The 21,672-nt window shown below is 45.6% G+C and overlaps 1 protein-coding gene across 2 annotated transcripts; it reads left to right on the top strand.

The window, feature by feature from the left end:
- Window positions 1–189: 189 nt before the first annotated feature.
- Window positions 190–20,660, top strand: ryk (receptor like tyrosine kinase). Of its 2 annotated transcripts, XM_086116108.1 has the most exons (16): window positions 190–832; window positions 5,773–5,894; window positions 5,970–6,069; window positions 6,617–6,748; window positions 6,904–6,966; window positions 7,982–8,123; window positions 8,218–8,318; window positions 9,766–9,849; window positions 10,944–11,069; window positions 12,528–12,614; window positions 13,485–13,554; window positions 14,717–14,849; window positions 17,497–17,606; window positions 17,687–17,846; window positions 18,689–18,825; window positions 19,397–20,660. In XM_086116108.1, exons 1-16 carry the CDS (start codon window positions 595–597, stop codon window positions 19,506–19,508), a joined length of 1,917 nt encoding a protein of 638 aa, XP_085972234.1. In that variant the 5' UTR covers window positions 190–594; the 3' UTR covers window positions 19,509–20,660. The 2 variants fall into 2 exon arrangements, with proteins under 2 accessions (XP_085972234.1, XP_085972235.1); XM_086116109.1 differs by lacking the exon at window positions 9,766–9,849.
- Window positions 20,661–21,672: the final 1,012 nt, after the last annotated feature.

Raw genomic sequence — 21,672 nt, 5'->3', positions numbered from 1 at the left:
ATATACGTGGCACTAAAACTACGGTGATTGGATACATATTTGCCTATGTGGTTTAATACCTCGAAGCGGTGATATCGCAAGTCTTACTCCTTACGTACGGTATTTCCATTTACCACAGGACGTAAAGGCGGCATTTGGACAGCCACCGCGGTGCGCGCCCCCGCGGTTCAGTGCGCGCTCCCCCAGTAAAAAGTGAGCTAGTGGCAGTGGGGAAAGAATCGGGACTGGACGACCATGAAGGGGGAACCCTGGATATCTTAACCCTAACACTTTGTATCACCTTTTCCAACCGTGGAGGCTAAATGTTCTTGCTTTAGTGATTCATTGGTTTGTGCGGCGGGTGGGAAGGTCATAAATCTCCCAATTTGGAGCCCGCAGCCGCACTGAAAAGTTAGCCAAATTAGCCCGCCTCGGCTAAATTAGCCCGCCTCGGAAAGCGAGTCGAGGACAAAAACAGGCCCGCCGCGGGGACCGAAAGAGGCGGCGAAGAGTGACGAGGAATGTCGCCCCTCGGGATTCAGAAGTTCACCTACGGATGAGAAGAAGGAAACTCGGGAAGGCGGACGACAACTTGGAAGCCAGACGATCGCTGCCATGTTGGGGTGGCTGCCGCTGCGCGGCTGCAGCTGCCCGTCCGAGGGTCGGCGATGGCTGCTCTCGGTGGTGCCGTGGCGGCCGCTGGAGAGCTTCTTCGTCGGGCTGTTGTTGTTGCTGCTGCTGGATGAGGCCCTCGGCCTCGGCGCTTCAATTTCGGGGCTCGACCACGACAACAGTGGCAACAACCGCAGTGTCAACATTTACATGAGTGTGGACGAGCTCAACAGATTACTGGGTATGGAAAACTTGTTTTCTTGGGGGGGGGGGCTGCTGTCATCCACTTGATTTCAAGAGAGTGGAAAGTCATTGTTAGCCATCACTTTTGCTTGATTTTAGCCCACGCGTCGACTATTGAGAAAACACAACACCACAATATATTAGACAATCAAATTAGATTGATAAAAACAAAGAAAAGTAACATTTGAAAAAAAGAAGAAAATTTTGAACTTGAAAATATTTGAAAGTAATACGAAAACATGAGCGAAAGATGAAAATAGAAGTATAATATAGTTCATATAGATAAATAAAAGCAAAATTCTTAGCATTTATCATGAAGTCGATCATTTTGTTGTCGGCTGGTTAGCACGTCCGCCTCGCAGTGCTGAGGTGCAGGGTTTGATTCCGGCTTCGGCCTTCCTGTGTCGAGGTTGCGTGTTCTTCCCGTGCCGGTGTGGGTTTTCTCTGGGTACTTCGGTTTCCTCCCACATTCGAAAAACATGTGTGGTAGTAGGCTAATTGAAAACTCTTATCTTCTCCCTAGGTGTGATTGTATGTGTGAATAGTTGTTTGTAGATGTACGAACTGCGATTGGTTGGCAACCGGTCCAGGGTGTACCCCGCTTACAGCCTGAAGTCAGCTGGGGATAGTTTCCAGCACGCCAGCGACTATAAGCGGATCACATATTGGCTGGATGGATGGATGAAGAATTTGCATGTTTTAATGTCCATTCTTTTATTCAAAAACAGGACATTAATCATTTACAGGCAGACCTTGCTTGATTTCAAATTGCCTTAATCATACTCAGATTTCTGTTGTCCTCTGTGAAAGCAGGCAATCCGTTTTTTTTTCTTCAAAATGCAGTAAGACATAAACATTTGCTCTTATACTGGAAAGTAATGATCTACATTGTTGCCTATTTTTTTAACATGTTACAGACCAACCGAGTCCCTTATTCATAATTCATTTGTGTTTGTGTATTTGCAGCACTGTCAATTTTAAATCATGTCCTTGGCTGACCACGAGTTCAGGGTGTACCCCAAGATGGCTGTGATAGTGGCGTAGGCGTGCATTTTACTGGTCTCAAGTGGCAGGAGTATTGTGTTCGGAGCCTTGATAACAGATGTGGATGTGCTCTTCCGGACTAGAAAACGAATTGTGCCAGAAAAGTGACACGGCTGGCCTCAGAAAAAATAAAATACAAACGAGTTTTCACATTAATGTGGGCCAGAGCATTGACCATCGTTCTGTGCGAAAAGTGACGATTACTGCAACTTAGTAGGGGACCTTCTTTGCCTCCTCTTGCTCATAATTATGCTCTTAATCTTCTATGACTTCTTCCAAGAAAACGTTTTTATTATTATTGTTATTATTATAAGTGTAACACATTTTTGGGTCATGGACAGAATGTGTTTTTTCAAAAATAAAAAGGTAATAGTTTTTATTTGAAGTTATATATCTTTCAGGAATTTAAAAAAAAACTAAACAAAAAATGTATTTTTTTCATCATCTGAACAGAATAAAGTTACAATTTTTGTTTTAAATTGTTGCATTTAAAAAACAAGCAGACAAAGCCCCGGCCCTCCAAACAAGCATCAGTGAGGGGCTGATTACGGTATGGAAGCGGACGGCCTGAGATTGCAGCCTTTATTCGCCCACCCCCCTCCCCACAAGGCCCCCCATTGAATCAAAGCGGGTGGCTGATGTATGGTCCTTTTGAAATGAAAGAAAAGCACACTTTGTGGCTCTGAAAAGTTGCTATTTTTGTCAGCGCTTTTCACCCACGGTTCAATGACAAAATACAGACGAGGTTAGCATCCCGTCCGAACATGCTACCAATCTCTTTACCTGTAAATGGTATCAAGAGTGCCGCGCAAAGGAGTGGCAGTGATGCTGCGATAGAAGTGCGACGTTTCGCACCTGACGTCTCTCCCACCCTGTTGCTTCCTGTCATTTATCGGTCAAGACTGGCAGTAATATTGTTTCAAAAAAGGAGTGTACCTAGAAAACTGTGGTGTCGCATGCATGCCATGCAGTGGAAAATTTGCGTGCTCCTCATTCAAATGCCGGCGCGCACCAGCGCAAAAAGTTCATCTCGAGCCCTCCAACTGAGGCATTTCTACCTGTATGCTTTCATGCTGGCCTCCATTTTCTCTTTTCATCCTCTGGAGGTTTGTGGCGTCGGGGGGGAGACAACGTGTGGGCGACAAGAAGGTCTTTGTTAGATGCTAACCGGACCTGAGCACCTGCTCGCTGCCACCATTCGTCCACCCGCTTTGGACATGCAATGCGATCCATCAGCATCTTTGCTTCACGTCCATGTGAAATGAAGGTGGACTACCGTTACTTCACAAAAAAAGGATGGCGCAATTGAGGGAACTGCCACGTGCTTATATGTGGGCAACGAGAGCCACTTATTTATCACCAAGTGACGGCTCGTAACTCGAAAATCTCAGTTGGGCCACTTTGTATTTCAAGGTGCCCCTGTAAATGTACAGAAACGCTAATAAATGAGAGCATTAACGTAGGTCAAGTGCACTTGAATGGTCCTGTCTTGGGGAAAGTGACGTGTTGATCCCAAAGGAAGTGATCACTCAAAACAAAACCAACATGCTGCCACACTGGAATTCAAAACACCAAACAAACCTCACTGGACAAACAAGCCTGTTAGCATCTCTGTTAGCCGCTAGCCTCACATGCTCGAAATTTGTCCATTGAAGAGTGAGGTTTACCCCCCCCCCCCCTCACCCCCACAAATGACAGGCTCATGTTGACTTTTCCTGTCACTGCCTGTATTAACGTCGTTCAGGTTGAAGGCTAAAATACTGCCAACAAGAGAAGTGATCACTCTTCCGTGCCTGGTGCGCGCCGCTTTAATTGCTATCAAAGCGCACCGCCGCCTCACGTCGTGACGAGCGAGGCACACAGAGTTCAAGTCAGAGAAAGGCAATTATCACAGCATCGGCCTCGTTTTCTCACAGGAGGCCCCATTAGACCACTCAATGTGTGTTTCACTCCAGCTGTTCATGAATCCTCCCGCCACCAGCACAACATGTCCTCAGTGTAGCGACAAAGCGCAAACTGTTGCCGGGAAACACTCTTGGCGCTGAACGGCTTGTAATTGCGCTGATTTTTCACACAAACACTAACCTGTTTTGTTTAAACAAACAAAAAAAATGGAACATTCATGTACTTAGCAAAACCAACTAACAAGTGTAAGACACTCATCCATCCATCGCAGGGTCCAACGTGAAGGCTTTTTGAGTGGTGGGCCACACAGGGAGCCAAGTTGTGGCGACTGGCTTTGTCGTCCTTGTATTCAAGTTTTTCAGTTCCTCCAACTAGATATAGTACACGTGCATTGATTTATTTGGTCATTTTATGTTAACTTTTCTTTTGATGGCGGCGCGGGCACCCGCAGCGGCTCCTCTTGTTTTATGTTGTCTTGAGAGGGAAGAAATTTCATCTGTGCTGAATACGGCACATTTGACAATGAAGTTGTACTTGACTTATAATTCTCTCATACGGATCAAATTGTCAAAAAGACGCTTTTGAATAGTTTTCAGTGTGAAAACTATGGACGGCTTATTTTTCATTTCACTTGATTTTTAATTTTATTTTTTTCTCAAATACAAAGTCTCCACTCTGTCACTTTTCTAACACACAGTAATGTCATGATACGTTTATTTACAGAATGGCGCAATTACTGTACACGAAGAATCAGGTTTTGTGATCTTTTAAGCGCCTTACCCCAAGTCGACAAAAAGATGATGGTGCGTATCCTGTTGAGGCAGACGACGAGGATTGTTCAGGTGACGCGCGCAAAAAAGCGGTAAAATCGCCCGATCGATTTAAGTGGATCACTGCTGCTTGGGAGAAAGGGGAGAGAAGGTCCCCTACTAAACTGCAGTAAGAGTCCCACAGAGGCGAGAGATTGAGATTTGTTTGTAGATGTGCACATTTCTGTTAGCTCGTGTCCGGCGTTTGACATGACATGTTGGCCCAAGTGATGTCGTCCAATGCGCTCCCGTTTCTTGACCGCGACAGATGCAAAGGAATGCCTCGAAAGGCGTTTTTTTTTTTTAATAAGTCTTAAGTACGTTGTGCCCTCAGTTCTTCCTTCCTTTCAGAGCCGTAGCGAACGATTGCGGTAAGAGCCGACGCATGTGCCGTCCTTTGATCCCCCGCTCATAAGTTGAGGAGAAAATCAGCCCCCGTAGGCTTGACTGGTTAACACGCCCACTGCCACCGCCGCCCACACGGGGCCTTTGTAGATGGCCCCTTGAAAGACGTCGCCCATCTGCTGCCCGAGTTGCCAGCGACAGCCTGAGATGGTTTTAATTGAGTCAATGTGAGAAAGTGGTCGGAGCCCGAGGCTGTTGCGCACATTCTTGCCTTTAAACGAGATCTTCTGAGTCAGGACGAAGAGCTTTAACCCCCCCCCCCCCCTGCTCACCCCACCAGGCTTTTTTTTCCCCCTCCCTCCCTCCTCATGACTCGTTATCAAAATAAACACGGTGAGGCTTCACACTCTTATGTCAGAGAGTGTGTGTGTGTGTGTGATATAGTGACTGATGTGAACCCTTCTTTAACCCCTCGGTAAACTTGCACTCATCTCAGAGCTCGTCCGCGCTGCACTTGAGCGTTTTGAACTTCTTCGCTTTGGGCACTGAGAGGTTTCAAGTGCTAGCAGATGTGCTCGGGTCCAACGCTCTCATTTAGCTGAGGTGAGCGTGCGCGTCGCTGTCGTCCGTTCGTGGCAAACTGGCAGTTTTGACTGTGCGTCATACCAAGTCGCGAGCTCGAAATCAGTATTTCCCAACTAGGGCAGAATCATTTCTGATTCTGAAATAAAACCGACGCCAACCAGTGTCAACTTTCCATTTCTGCTCCCTTTTCCTCTACATTTTCTTCATTATTCCTAATCGGGGTCCGTCTTGATGTTTTCTGCCCATACAGGTCTGGATGCGGAGCTTTATTACGTCCGTGACGACGTGGTGAATCACAACGCCATGTCGTTCACGATGCCTGTGCCCAGTGAGACCAACAGCCTTCACTTCACCTGGCACTCCAAGTCCAAGGTAAATGTCCCGCCGTCGATCGCGCCGCCGCCACAACATTGGAAAATTATACGCTGAGTTCGTTTTTCTACCTAGGTGGACTACCGGTTAGGTTTCCACGTGGAGAATCCTGCTGCCATGAACACCCCACGAAGCAACATTTCCAGCCAGGGGGAACTTCCCCGCATTCCCTCCGGTTTGTATACATTGACCGCCAGTACCCGGAGAAAACCCACGCAGGCCCCGGGAGAACATACAAACTCCACACCTCTGTACCGTGAGGTCCACGCGCTAACCACTGGACCACCGGGCCGCCCTTCTTGTACACATATAAATCAATATTTGCAAACAAACCGTTCTAAAAGATTCAATTCTTATGTATCATACGGATCAAATCTGCTGTCCTGGGTTCAAAATTTATTTCGGTAAATTCTTTCACATGCCACTGGAGGGAGCCCATGAGCGGAGAATCGGATTGTCCCCTCTCGAGGTGTCCTTGGGCAAGACGCCCGACCTGAATTTGCTCCCGGTGGGCCGGGCGGCACCTTGCGCGGCAAGCAGCCGCCCATTGGTGTATGGATGCCTGCGTCAACGGGTGAATGCGAGGCTTTGTTAAAGTGCTTCAGGCACCGTGATGGTTTTGATAAAGCACTCTATTAAGTACGCCGTTTACCATTTTTAAGTGAGGGGTATGACTAAATGGTGTTTATTTTTTGTTTTTTGTTTGCTCGCGCACCTAACAGTTTTTCGAGTGGACCTCTTCTGTTCGGGCACGGTGGAGGGCGAAGCTGTCGTGACGGTGCAGCTCAACGTCACCCTCCACGGCAACAACTACACAGTGCTCAATTTCAAGAGGAGGAAAATGTGCACCAAAAGTAAAAACCAAAGCGCTTGTGGAAATCTTTGGGGGGGGAGTTTAAAAGTTTATTTGCAATTGTTGCATCGGTCAATTTGCATGAATACCCTCAAAATGGTTTGGCTTTACCCCTATAAACTTTAACGTTGGTCTCTGTTCCCCCCCCCCGGACAGGAGTAGAGTCCGACCCAAAGATTCCATTTCCTTTCAACAACCACACGCTTCAGCAGCCCGACTGTGAGTATCGCTTTGTGATCTCTTAAGTGCATGCTCCTTCCAGAGCCTGCGGAATGGCATTTATTGACTCTTACAGCCCCTCTCCCATCGTATGGGTTGCCGCACGGAAAGACGCGTGATGTTCATAGACAAAAAAAAAAAAAAAGACCATTCAGAAATGCAGTCATAGATATTTTAATGCAATTATCGTTTCGAATTTGGGGTTTGAAAATAGCTTGAAAACGAATCAAGTAACTCTCTTGAACAGTGCGTGTTGTGAAATGCTTCCTCTTCCCTCACTTTGCGGGAGCTGCGCGTCATTTTGTCGCCTCGAGATCGAAAAACATGGACAGTCATACAATCGGAGCGACTATTCCTGCATACGCATTGTTGTTCGAAGCAGTTCGAGATGAAAGAGGAGAGAATCAATCTCCTTTCACCAGTGAATCAGAGACGCCTTGCTCAAAATGCGCTCGACGTCCAATGCGCCGGCTACAAGCTACGTTTGAAAGTAAACAAGAAGCTCCATTGAGGCTAAAAGAGATTGGTTCATCCCCCCCCCCCCACCCCCTCCCTGTAAATCCGCTTCAATTCCAAGCGGCATCCAGTTCCAAATACTTGGCAGTGGCGCTTTGAGTTATCTATTGACGTTTATGAACGATCAATGTCGACAGATGTTTTATTTTTTTTTACTTTTTGGAGGGGAGCGGAGGGGCATTACGAATTGTCTGGCTACCCATCTTACATAACGTTTGGCCTCCTTTGTGAGGACATGGCCATTAGTTCCACTAGCAGTGCCATTCACAGGTCACCTTATTTCTACTCCAACAACCCGAGGCTTTCGAAAGCTTTAAGTAGCAGTGGTCAAGTCGTCTTTGTTGTGGAATTTTCTCAAGAAAAATAAAATGAGCACTTCAGATGCCTCTGAAATAATTTTTTTTTTAAAAAATCACAGAAAAACAATTTACTGCTGAAATGCATGAGCGGTACTCATCAGTAGCATCTCACCTTTTTTATTTTATTTTGCTTCCATCAGTGGACGGCATGACTGCACCCACCACCTCCACGCAGGTGTTCTACATCAGCGTGAGCGTGTGCTGCATTGTCATCTTCCTGGTGGCCATCATCCTGGCCATCCTGCACCTGCACAGCATGAAGCGAGTGGAGATGGAGGACAGGTTGGTCCCTTCGGTCCCTTTTTTTTTTCCTTCTCTCCATCAACTTCATTGATTATTTTGGTTTTTTTTTTTTTTATCCCCTTCATTCTTCCAGTGTGAGCGACAGTGGAAGCTCACAGGGACTTTCTCAGCCTTCCACGCAGACCACGCAGTACCTGCGGGCCGACACCCCCAACAACGCCGCGCCCGTGTCCAGTAAGAGTTTGTAATTGATTCCTCACAGAGCAGCAAGTTGTCACAATCGCAGTTCTTTCAGAATGACATCGTGTGACATAACGTCAAGTCAATTCATCTGCTAATGAGAATTGCTCAAGTGGGTGTGCTAATACAGCGGCAAATGATGACACACTGCGGTGGCATTCCACCGTTTGCTTGTCCAAATGCGATTAGCGAGCGGGAATGCTGGAAGTTGCTGTCACGAGATGGCCATTCCGCGCCGCCGTCACCACTTGTTTCAATTCATTGCATTGCAGTCTTTTATAGTCCAAACATTTTTGTTGGCTTTCGGTTTTTAAAAGTCAACTGACAGCATCTGGCACATGTAAATCTAACTAACACCTTGTATAAATGTTAATGATTTTGACACATGCAACGCTACTGCACGGTCAAGATTGTTTTTAGAAAGGGCCAGACTAGCTACAGAAAGTCGGAAATTCATCTTTCGGGTTTTGACACTGAGAGAATGTTTTCCAACCGCATGATGACACAAGCAGGGGGAAGTCCTGCGAGCCATCGTCGCCCTCTTGTGGATGCAATGCTTATCTTACGCTGCACACTGTTTTCAACCCGCGTTCACCTTCCCCGCCCCCTTTATGCCTGACTTTTTGTGAGTCACTGAGCTTGTAACAGACACCTAGCGAACACTTACCGGCCTCTTCATTTGGGTATCCCTGCCTGCACAATGTCACGAGAATTTTTTCCAATGAGAAATACGATGAAGTCATTTCTTCCGCTCTCTTAAATTGTCTCAAATGGATAAAAAAAAATTCATATTTTTAGAATTTGATTATTCCATTGATTTATGGGTAAAAATCACATTCCATCACAAAACCATCATTTCCCAGATGACTGTTGATTCACCAATTTATTGTGTATTTTGGTATCGTTTAGTGATTAAAAAAAACAACCAAACTACATTTAATTAAGCAATATCACACAAGTTGGGGACTTACCTTTTCAAATCTGGCTCAGTTACTGGTTTGGTCAATGTTTTCTCAAGCAAAAGCAGATATTGTTCAATATCTTATTTTGATTCAACCCAAAATACAGTCAGTCTACTTTCACGAAGGACTACAAATAATCGAAAAGAAATAACGTTGGTAATTAATTTGATAATACAGTATATGAATTTTTGATCGTTTGATTAATAAAGCAAGATGGGAACCGCAGTGCAGAAAGAATGTACATCTTGCACTGTAATCGGGTACCATTTCAAATTAGAATGACTAAAATACCTTTAAAAAAATATTCTTAAAATCTACATTTGGTCACACGGTCCCATGTTGCCTCCCATTTGATTGTGTGTGTGTGTGTGTGTGGGGGGGGGGGTTCCTAATGAAGTGGCTGGTGAACATCTTCCGTCAGTGTGAGCACCCCGTTGAATCCTTGCCCTCCCTCTTTGCCTCCCTCTCCTCTCGTCAAGACAACCACCCTGGTTCCGCACCCATTCTCCAGCTCGCCGCCTCCTCCTTCCAAAACTCGGGCGCGCCCCCTCACGAAACCAAAAGTAAGTGAGCAGACTCTCTTCTTGCCAACCGTCCCCGGCCCGTCGTCACACGCGCCACTTTGCGACGCCGTTTCCCTTCAGGGGGCGCCATTGATGCACACCACCTCTCCTTTTGCCCACCCCGCATGCCACCACCGTGCCTTTCGCCTTATCTCATAACACATAACAAGAACATCAAAGCACCCCAAATGACCGGTCGTGCCTCACCACATCTTGTTTTGCTCTTGGAGCCCTGATCTCAAAGTATACACACGGAGTATGTGTGTGTGGGGGGGGGGGGGGGGGGGCACAGTTTGTGCTATTCGGCCTACACACGGGGGAGGTTATGTTGTTGGGTTGTATTTTAACGAGAGGCCAATTCCGATATTTGGCCGGATAATATTCAGAAAACTGATTAATTGGCAAATTGTTTGATTTTTTTTTTTTTTTTTTTACACCATCCTTTCAGCTTTTTTGTGCCCATATTCGGGTATGTACAAACATTGGCTGTAATTTTTAAGATTAGATTTTTTTTAGCCTGTTTTCCTATTAAAAGAAATGTAACCAACATTGGTTCTTGTTCTTACATTTTTACATTTCACAGCTATTTGAGAAAGTTGGGGAAACCTGAGCCGCATGTTTGCGAAAAGCCACAAATTATTGACACATCCCTTCGAGAGCTCTTCTTTGCACATAGGTGCCACAAGATGGCGACAAAGCGCTTCAAATTTAGACGATCATGGCGACACCGATGCCATGGTGTACAAAATCAGGAACCCGTGTTGCATAACACAGGCGTGTGTCGTTGAATGCTTCCAATTTGATGTTGTTGGTATAAGTGGACATAAATCCCCACCAATGGTAAGTGTCATTCCATTTGCGTTAACACAGCATGATGGTTAAATTAAAATAAGAAAAGAAATTAAATAAAATAAAAAAAGGCAAGGGAGGTAGCCACCTACCTACCTTGCCTTTTGAAATGGCCGGCATCAAGCCCAGAGGATGAAGAGAAATGGCACGTATGCTGTCAAAGTGATGTAAAGCAGACACTCCTCCACCAATCCTCGCTTTTTTTTTTTGTGTGTGTGTGTGTTTACACTTGGATCTTCTCACAGGCTTCCCATCTCTCCGCATCGAGAAAAACGACCTTAGGAGCGTGACCCTCTTGGAGGCCAAGGCGAAAGTCAAAGATATCGCCATCTCGCGGGAGAGGGTCACACTGCGGGATGTCCTGCACGAAGGTATCTTCTCTTTTTCTCTCTCTCTCTTCTTTAGACACTGGATGGGAATTTAGCGATGAGATGTCAATTTTCGATATTGCTGATGGATTCTCATTGGGTAAAGGATGGACTTAAAGCATTGTGGCCCGTCTCTCACTTAGGTAGAGGTTAGGAAAGGTGGAAAGTGCAACTAGATTAATCTTTGTCGTTGCCTCCATTCAGTCGGCTGCTTTGGAGGCCGCTGAGCTTCGTCATGGAGTGAACAAGACTGTACTTCGGTCTGCTGAGAGTTTGGCCAGCCCTGGTGGATTTAGTGTCCTAAACGATTCCCAAACGCTGACACAGCACACTAGCCTGTGTCTGGGAACGCGCAATCAGAACGTAAATATTTTAAGCCTCACTGTTCTTTTCGATAAAGCGCCGTTCATAAATCGTACTTGCGCGGCCCGAGTCATCCCGGATGAACTCGCGACGTCTCGACACGGGGTTTAACGAGGAGGTTGGCTCGTAATTCTTCGGGTACAAAAGTGGTGGATGCAGCAGCTGCCTGGCAACTAACTTGACTGGCCCCTGTAGTTGGAACTGCTCAATTTCATTCCTATTTCCGTGTGCAGTGTTACGGTTTGACCGTGAAAAAAAATGTGTTGGCGGCCATTTTCTCATTTTACTTGATTTTAGTGTTATTTTTAAATGTGGTTTAAGTTTTTATGTTTTTTGACAGTCGTCCTGAAATGTTACTTTTCATCTTTTAAGTCAGCAATGGGTTTATCACCGCCAAAGTTTGGCCCTGAAATGAAAATAGATTCACTTTGCATGACTTTTAGTTTTAGATCTTTTCTACAGCAGCTTCCTTTTGTCTTTTATTTTCCACTTGCGTGACAGTGAAGGATGTTTGAAATGTTACTTAAAAATGAAAACCTTGACAGACAACCCAGTAAATACGATTTTTAATTCAACTCAAGCTAAATAATCTTGATGAAAACATCGCTGCAGCATACGTTTCGCCGCCGTTAGCATGGCGGCGTGCGAAGAAAAAGAACGCTGCAAACATTGCGGTGAAAAATCAAGTCTTGCGGACTCGCGAACTGGTCCGGACAGGCCCGACGCGCACGCTCCAGGTGGGAAGCGAGGCGGTTTAACACTCACCTTGTTGTTGTGCCCATCTGGCCTCGGGGCTCCGATGTTTTTCTAAACTTTACGTCCACGCTCGGTTGCTCACCTCACTCGAGTTCGCGCCTCGGGCGCTCCTCTGACAGTTTAGACAACGGCGATGATGAATGCGCTCACTTGGCTTCTCCTGCCGTCGTTCAAAGCATTGAAATGTCTTTGGAGCGCACAACGCAATCGGTCTTGTTCTGCCCGATGTGACAAAGTGTTTTAAATGCGTAGCCTGACCCGGCGATTAGCCCGCCCGCTGTGACATTTAAACTTCTCTGGAGGTCCAATACAAGCTACTGATTATTATTTTTTTTTAAACAGGCACCTTTGGCCGCATCTTCCACGGGGTGCTGCTGGATGAAAAGGACCCCGCCAAGGAAAGGCCAGTCTTTGTGAAGACCGTGAAAGGTATCCACGCTTGCTAATGCTAGTCGGTTTTTTCCAAACTGTTATACCAAAGCACTGATTTTACATTAAAAAACATTTTTTTTTAAATCTCAACTTGCACCACCAATAAATAAATAAATAAAAATAAGCCTCAAAATAACTTCGTTTTTCAAAAGCGCTTGGTATTTGTATTTCAGGGTGACTGCTGAATTTATAGTGCAGTCGCTGCCGAATATAAACATGAGCGCATATAACATTGTGGGGCGAGCGCAATTTAAAGTCTACTTGGAAGAAAGGGTCCACAGTCAGCTTTATAAATATTAGTACATGGACACAATTCTCAGCTCGTCGGCTTTAAAACGCCACAACAATGGATTTAAAATGAGACAAAATAAAACGTGCTTTAACTGCAAACTTTGAGCTTTAATTTGAAAGTATTTACATCCAAGTCAAGTGTAATGAGACAAATGACAAAAAAAAATGTCAATCAAACTTTCACTTTTAAATACTTTGTTGAAAATCTTTCCTAGTCAATTACAGCCTGAATCTGAAACGTTTTCACCCCTGCTGATGTTCTGTCAGGCCTCTACTGCGACTGTCTTCACTTCCTGCTTGGTCTTGGTGCATTTTCCTTTTAGATTTCATTTAGAGTGAGACGCACACTCAAATTGATTCAGGTCAGGTGATTGACGTGACCAACGCATAACATGACGCACTGTTTGATCGCTTTCACGGTATACTGTGGGGTCATTGTCCATCTGCACTGTGCAGCGCCGTCCAATGAGTTCCGAAGCATTTGGCTGAATATGAGCGTACCAAAAAACAGAAAACAAAGTCTCTTTCAAATAAATGTGATATTCAGGTGTGTGTAAAGTTCCACTGTGTTTGCAGATCACGCGTCAGAGGTCCAGGTGACCATGATGTTGACTGAAAGTTGCAAGCTTCGCGGACTTCATCACAGGTGAGCGTGTTTTGCTTACTTGCGTGAAAGTTTCAAGCACCGATGACCATAAGTGAGCTGGAAGGCGGTCATTTTAGGATGAGTTTCAGGACTCCAAAGATGGCGGGGGGGGGGGGGGGGGGGGATTGCCATCAACTTGTGTTGGACCATCATATCAGGACACACTGAAAAGTCTTAAGGACCACCGTCTGTGAGCAGGAAGTTTTTGGTTCTGCTGCTAAATTCCTGGCCTCAAAAGATGATAACAAAAAGTCCCTGACACCAGTTTCGACAAACAACACTGAGTTGGGTGGACATGTTTATCAAAACAAGACTTGAGGAAAAAGACCCATGGCTGAAAGGGAACAGGAAGTCCGCCTTTTTGGTCTAAATCAGCCATTTTAAGATAAATTCAAGAGCTCGAGAGAGAAAAAAAATGACCCCCCCCCCCCCCCCCCCCATCAACTTTTTATGTGCACAGAACACAGTGAACATGTCTGTCATCGCATCATAGAAACCGTCTCAATGACCCAGACCCAAAATGGATTAGGAAGCAGCCAATTTATTTTGAAGCAGCATTCCGGGAACTCAAACTCCCCCCACGTGAATCCGCCCAAATGAGCCCTAATATGAAGCGGAGATCTGAAACAGATGAGTGACGCTAAAATTCAAGGCATATTTTGCATGTAGTTCAATTTGAGGCCACTATTTGAGATATTTGGTCCCAGATAAGTAAAGCTGAATTTCATTAATGTTGTGTAAATTAGTTACCTGGTGATGGATTCATGTCAACATTCCAGGTATCAGTTATACTTTTCAGTGGAAAACCCCCCCCCCAAAAACTTTGGTTCCTGCCTTAAAAGGTGTTGAAACAAGACCACAGAGACCTTGCTGACATCATTGTTCAGTGGGTATGGGGAAGTCCAGGATCACTTTCCATCGTTGTATGCGCTGACATTGAAATGCTTCAAACAGTCAAGAGGAGGAGTTTAACCTTAACTGGACACATTTTGGCCGACACCTTTTCCTTCACACATTGCCAAGGTTCCCTTTTCCCTTTCGCTCCCGTTTAACAATGTTTTGAAAGAGATCCCTGACAACACAGCTTCCGTACCGAATTAAGTCGCTAGTTTGTGTGTATTTATGCCAATCCCCCCCCCCCCCCCCCCCCCTCTGCTTCCAGAAACCTGCTACCCATCAGCCACGTGTGCACGGAGGACGGCGAGAAACCGATGGTGCTGCTGCCCTTCATGGCCTGGGGCAATCTAAAGCTGTTCCTGCGCCAGTGCAAGCTCGCCGAAGCTAACAACCCGCAGGTGAGGGCCCCTAGTTTGAAGCCCGCATGCATTGACTCTTTTTGAAAATGTACTGTTTGGTGTCTGTAAAACTGCACACCCACACACTGTACTTAATACAGTGAAACTGCTCTACAACGAAATCATGTTTGCAGCAAGAATTTTTTCACAATAGGGGACTTTTCACTGTCGCAAATTTAATCTCAGACGTAAACACGAACACACAAAAAAAAACGTATATATATGTGTACTTTTTATTTGTATTCCAATAGTGCATAAGTATGAGCATACACTTATTTGACACTTCATATCGCCAGCATAGAAAGAAAGAAAAGGGAAAGAAATTGCGAAATTTACAATCAGCATTTACTTTCACTTACATCAATTTCTTGCATAATGTCTTTTGCTTCCTCCAGCTTTCATTTTTATTATTTTACCCTGTCTTCATGCGTTAAAGCTTTTCTTTTCTTAACTCCTTGGTATGCAAAGGTCCGTTTTGTCGTCATTTTAGCAATGCAACGTTCATGCTGCGTCTGAAACAAGTACTACTGCGCATGTGTAAACCAGTGTGGTGGTTGCTGTTGCCGTTTCAGAACGAAGCAGTAGAGGTCGCTGTGGCATGCTGAGGTTGGATTAGACTTTTGCGGAAGGCTCGTTTTCGTTGTAGTGAATCTCGTTGCGAGGCAAGGGCAGAGAAAAAGATTTCGTAAAACGCAACAGGGGGACTTTTCGTTGTCGGGGGAGCAGAAAAATAGGAATGGCTTTCATGCACGAACATTTTTTCACACTAGGGGGCATTTTGGCCCATGTAGGTTTCGTTGTAGAGGAGTTTCACTGTAGTATGTACAGTTTGACATGCAGCTATCGGTTGACATGGTATCGGAGAGTTTTTACTCGTACGACGACAGGTCTCTGTACCGATATCAGTATTGATGCTTCCCTACAAGTTCGGCCTAAGTCGTGTTGGTCGTGCAGCAACAGCAGTTCACTAAGATTTAATTGTGCCCTAGTAGGACAAAAGTGGCACTTGTAGTCGAAAAAAAAGCCGTAAGAGAAGGACACAAAAATGCTCCAACGACACCGCTACCTGATTTACAGCTGCAGCGCTTATTGCGATAGCGACGCTACTTCTGCCGCCGGTGCCAAAATGCTCATCATAATGAGATTTCTTCAAACTAGCATGTTTGTCTCAAAGGCCGCAAAAGGAGTGTTGATAACGATCGGCAAGCTCCATCTTGCAAATGTTCGCTCGGCAGAGCTGATTGATGAAAAGCCGCTCTGTTTGAACGCATACAAAAGGCCGATTGTCTGCGCGTAGCCTGATCAGGTGCCGCGCGTCTACAGTCAAAGCAGCTGGAACCGCAAAACTCCCGGGCGAGCCTCCTTCTGCTAGATTGACACCTGTGAACTTACAGCGTGAAAGATTGATTGCAAATCTTTCAGGAGTGCGTTTCATCACGTCGAGTCGAGCCCGATCGTCAAATAAGCTTGCAAAGTTGTTTTGGGCGAAAGGAAAAGAATAATCACTTGCAAAGGTATGGCTGGGTGGAAAAAAAAAAAAGATGTCAATGATTTTACATACCGCAGTTCCAACCGCTGTCACACGGGATGTTGTCGTGAAATTTCTTGGACAAAAAGGTTCAGTGAGTACATAGAAAGATTACGCATGTAAGTTTTGCCTCGGGGGGGGAAATCTCATCCATCCATTTTCCGATCCGCTTAACCTCACGAGGGTTGCGGCGGGGTGGGGGTGCTGGAGCCTATCCCAGCTGTCTTCGGGCGGTTGTCGGGGTACACCCTGAACTGGTCGCCAGCCAATCACAGAAAAGGCGCGCATATGGACCAACAACCGTTCATGCTCACGGTCACAGCTCGGGACAATTTTAGAGCGTTCAATGAACCGTGCATGTTTTTTGAAATGTGGGAGGAAACCATAGAGACCCCCCCCCCCCCCCCCCCCCCCCCGCATGCACGGCGGCGTGGGGGGGGCGGGCATGCAAAATATATTTTGAAACTTTTGACGTTCAAAATTGTGTCATGAGGGCAATGTACGATATGGTGCTGACCAGTTTATAATAGTTGTGAATTTGTCCTTGTAATTTGTGTTTATTTTGTTTTGATTTTTTTTTTCTTCATTTTTATTCATTTCGGTTGAGCTATCTGGACAACGCTTCAAGGTGTGCTCCAGGCTCCCCCCCGACCACCGCCACCACCACTGTTGCCTACAACAACGCCAAAATATCTTGCTCTTTTCACTCCGAAATCAGTCCACCATTATCTGGCCGTGTGACATCACGGTGGTGCTGTGCCCAGTCTCAACATTTTTCAGTCCGGGCAACACAAACAGGATACAATGAATGGTTTCGTTGATGCCAACACTGTGCTTTACCATCTGCAAAGTAAGGAATTGTGAAGTGACTCTCCTCATATCCTCACATCACTCCAACATAGTGCAGTACAGTGCTGGCAAATGTGGACAGCCAAAAAAAAAATTAAATAAAGGGCAGACTGAAAATGGAGTATTTTACACTCCCTGTTCGAAATGATTAATTCCAGCTTTTTAACTAAAAGGGAAATAAGGGCACTATGAGACACCAAATGTCACAGGCAGTCACTACCGTGTGTTTCCTGTCCTCAAGCGCTGTGTCCTCCCCTCACTTCCTGCCAGGCGATCTCCCAGCAAGACCTGGTCTACATGGCCATACAGATCGCGTGCGGAATGAGCTACTTAGCCCGCCGCGAGGTCATCCACAAAGACCTCGCTGCCAGGAACTGCGTGTAAGTGACCGTCGACACCCGCCAAAATAAGCTCCCGCAAACCATTTCTCCTGATCCTGGCTTTTCCCCGCTCCCGACAGCATCGATGACAACATGCAGGTGAAGATCACGGACAACGCCCTGGCCCGCGATCTGTTTCCCATGGACTACCACTGCCTTGGGGACAACGAGAACCGGCCCGTGCGTTGGATGGCTCTGGAGAGCTTGCTCGACAACGACTTCTCCAGTCCCAGCGACGTGGTAAGAACACTTTTTTTTTGGTTTTGAAATGCACTGGCTTCCACTAACAATAGGGTTGCGAAGAGAGAGGTGCTAATTTATAGTGTAGCCAACAGTGACTCCCCATTTATTGTGTAGGGGTACTTTCGAGGGTCCAAAATCGCCGTCCGCCGATGCCTGCTTTTTCGCCGACAGCTGAGTTTCAGGGAGAAGTCCAGACGAGAAGACGCTCAAGATGCCACGCGCGGCGTGACTCATTTAAATACAGCGTGCACTCGGTTGTTTATGAAACCGAGCTGGAACACTCTGGTCTTAACTTCCTTGACTTGAAGATGTTGCTCTTTTACGTAATCACTGGCCCAAGTCCTCACTGACGTCTTCAAATGGGCCAATAGGATGCGAAGAGTATCTGAATAAGTCATCGTTGACTGCGTCTTTGAACAAAAGGTGATTTTGCTTGCACGTCCAAATGTAGTACGCAGCGGTGAATCACGCCAGCGTGTCCTCGCACGCGCCGCTTCTTGGTTTCGTAACAGCAACTACACGCTGGCGGGGGAAAAAAAAAAAAAAAGAGTTCATGATAGAAATGCATGAAATGCATCCAAATATTCTATTAAAAATCAAACACAAATAAACATCTGTTTTTCTTATTTTGGATTCAATTTTCTAATGTATTTTTGGGAGCCATGTGGGGGGGGGGGTTATTGCATCTCTCTTGTGGCTTATTGAAGCAAATGACCTCATTCACTTGTTAACAGCCTCTCTGTCAAAAAGTCATTTATCCCGCATGTAAAACGATTGCTTCCCCGGATGTCCACAAATGATTTAAATAATCAGTCTTCTCCCCCTTCCCCCCGGCACAGTGGGCTTTCGGCGTGACGCTGTGGGAGCTGATGACTCTGGGCCAGACGCCGTACGTCGACATTGACCCCTTTGAGATGTCGGCCTACCTGAAGGACGGATACAGGATAGCGCAGCCAATCAACTGTCCCGATGAACTGTACGTACCAACAATCCACTCACTTATAGTTACCTCCGCCAGGGAGTTTTCGACAGGTTTTGATCACTTAATCTGGATTTTTCCTTTTTCATGAATATGCAGTAAAACTTGTCATGTTTTTTAATTTTTTATTTTTTTCCTGATAATTTATTTTAAATTTTATCCGTAGGTCTCACATTATCCTCAAACGTATACACAAACAACCAATAATTACATAATAATGAAAAAAAAGGCACATTACCAGAACTCCAATGTTTTTTTGGGGGGGGGGGGCGGGGAGGCAAAAAAAAAACCTTGAGCTTTTTTTTTTTGCCCCCCCCCCCCTCAGAGTTCTTCATTTATTTGTACTTGTGATTGTGGCGGCCTTTCCAACGTTCTGTGTGTTTTGACTGAAATGAAAATCGATCGGTGAGGCGTGCAGAGATTTCCTGCCAAGTACAAAAGGTGACGACGACGCTTCCTGTTCCAAAATATTTCAGGCCACCAAATGAAACACACACCGACACGCCACTTCCTGTCGCGTGTGCCCCTTTTGCCGAGGTCATCCACCCTTTGCCCGTCTGTGTTGCAGGTTCGCCGTCATGGCTTGTTGCTGGGCTCTGGACCCCGAGGAAAGACCCAAGTTCCAGCAGCTGGTCCAGTGCCTCACAGAGTTTCACGCCGCCTTGGGTGCTTACGTGTGAAACCCTATTGAATCCTACTTGTGCCTTATCAAAGAAAACCAAATGGAGGCTGGTGACTTTTTTGCATTTTTGTACAGGCCCTTTTTTTTTTTTTAATATAATAGCTTTTTACAGCATAGCAAATATTTTTCCGTAGGATGTTTTTCCACACCAGGACTCTCCCAACGGGAATTTTTTTTCCACCAACATTCACGTGCCGTGTTTTAAAGGCACTTTGGCGTTCACTTTGTATATGTACTGTCACCCCACAAGCGCGGTACGACGGCGAGAAACTCGAGCACGCTTTTCTTTGTGTGCCGCTTTACTTACGATGCCATCATTAAGCATCGGTCGCTTTCACGTGGTCGGGATTTTTCCATGCTTTGGGAATTGGAGACAAATTCAGCCTGGCAGGCATCGGACGGAGTCTCAAGAGCCGTAACAGAATCAGGACGCCACCTGTGTAGAAGATCATTCAAGCCATTGAAATGTAAAAGCCGGCATTTTTTGGGGTATTAACCCTTTCATCCGCCAACAGTGATAACCTGTAACCTGATATCATGAAGCGTCCACCGTCGTAACCGCTGTCCCAGAAAAGGTTAATGAGGGGAACGGACTCACGCGGGTTTGTAAATTTGCAGAGTACCCGAGCCATAATAGAGGCGGGGCAACCAAAAATTTGCGCATATAGTTGACTGCCTTGGGAAGATTTCTGACTCTTTGACAGCTTTTGTTTCAGGATGAGTTTTGGAAAGAGGCCAATGACTGTAAAAGATGGCAGGACGAAGTCATTTCACGCCTTCGGAGGGTAATATCAGAGGCAGGACACTAATTGTGTTGAAGGGTATTAGGGTGAGGGTATATCTGGGATAAATTCTTGTTACGGTTCTGATGCATTTCCTCTCCCCCCTGTCAGGGGGTCGCTCTGTGTGAAACAAGGTTTGTAGTCCACATTCTCTGCCAAAGGTACCAGGGTCTTCCCGATGTTCCAGGTTCATCATTTTTTTTCGCCTGGCGTTTAACACCACCCATCACAGGACTCATTGATCTTCACAAATTTGTCGGCATTGTCAACAATTTTTTTTTTTGAAGGGGGGGGTGTTTTTACTGTCGCTGCATGTCGAATGATGGTGCTTGAATTCATTCATTCACTATTAAATGTTCTTTCTTTAATGTATTTTCCAACTTTTTGGTTTTCAGACAAACCAGCTTATCATCTGTGCACGCGTGCGTGCGTGCATGGGTGTGTGGGTGCGCGGGTGTATGTGTACATGGGGTAAAATAACTGCTGCAGACCAGGCTTTCTTGGCAAATTTTCCAAAGCTGTCTTATCCTTGAATTTGTCCGATCGCTTCCATGTTTTAATCACATACAGGCACTGTCCAAATATGGTCAATTTCATTTTTTCCCCGAAAATTAATACCATTTGTGTGGCCTCATGTCATCTGTCATTTATATGCCTTATTAACCAATTTGGAGTGTTGAAAACGGCTTGTGAGCAAATCTATGAAGTGTCTTGAACATTTGAACCCTCTGAAAAGTGAAAATAGTTCGATTTGAGTTGGCCTGTTTTGTTCAGAAATGTATTGCCGGGCTTCAACGAAGAGGCCAGCCACGAAGGTATGGCGCGTACAGATTAATTTCTGCCTATGATACTGCTCTAAGACCTTTGGAAACATTTGTTAGATGATGTAACCACTGTCGCTTTCTTTTGATGATTTTTCCACAACACTTAGGGAGACATGTCTATCATACTCTTACGTCAGGTGTTTTACAGTATATAAAGTAGGCAGCAGCCTGCCTGAATTCGGGCCACCACAGGCTCTAAAAGCTACTTCATGTAACGTATCTGTTGCCAGTGAGATACCAGTTGGCATTTAGAATGGCAGTTGCGACATTGTATCGGAAACAAGTGGAACCCGCCAACCGATTTATTTTCAACTGCCAAGGTGTCAATCAGAATGCTGTTTAGACAAGCGGGGGCTGCATAGAACATATTCTTGTTAAGAAACATTTGGGGTTGACTTGCCATTTTAAGATCAATAGAATAAATCCACCACCTCTGCCTCAAGTTAACCTTAGGAAACCCCTGTGCCAGAGACACATAAAAAAAGTCTCAAAAAGCCATTTTGGCTTCCAGTTGACAGTCAATTCTTCAAACGTTATCAATGTTACATTCCACATG

This window comes from Hippocampus guttulatus, chromosome 7, assembly GCF_054856545.1.
Source record: "Hippocampus guttulatus isolate MCC_2025c chromosome 7, RoL_Hgut_1.0, whole genome shotgun sequence".
NCBI classification, from domain to species: domain Eukaryota; kingdom Metazoa; phylum Chordata; class Actinopteri; order Syngnathiformes; family Syngnathidae; genus Hippocampus; species Hippocampus guttulatus.
This window is presented reverse-complemented; position numbering and strand designations above follow the sequence as displayed.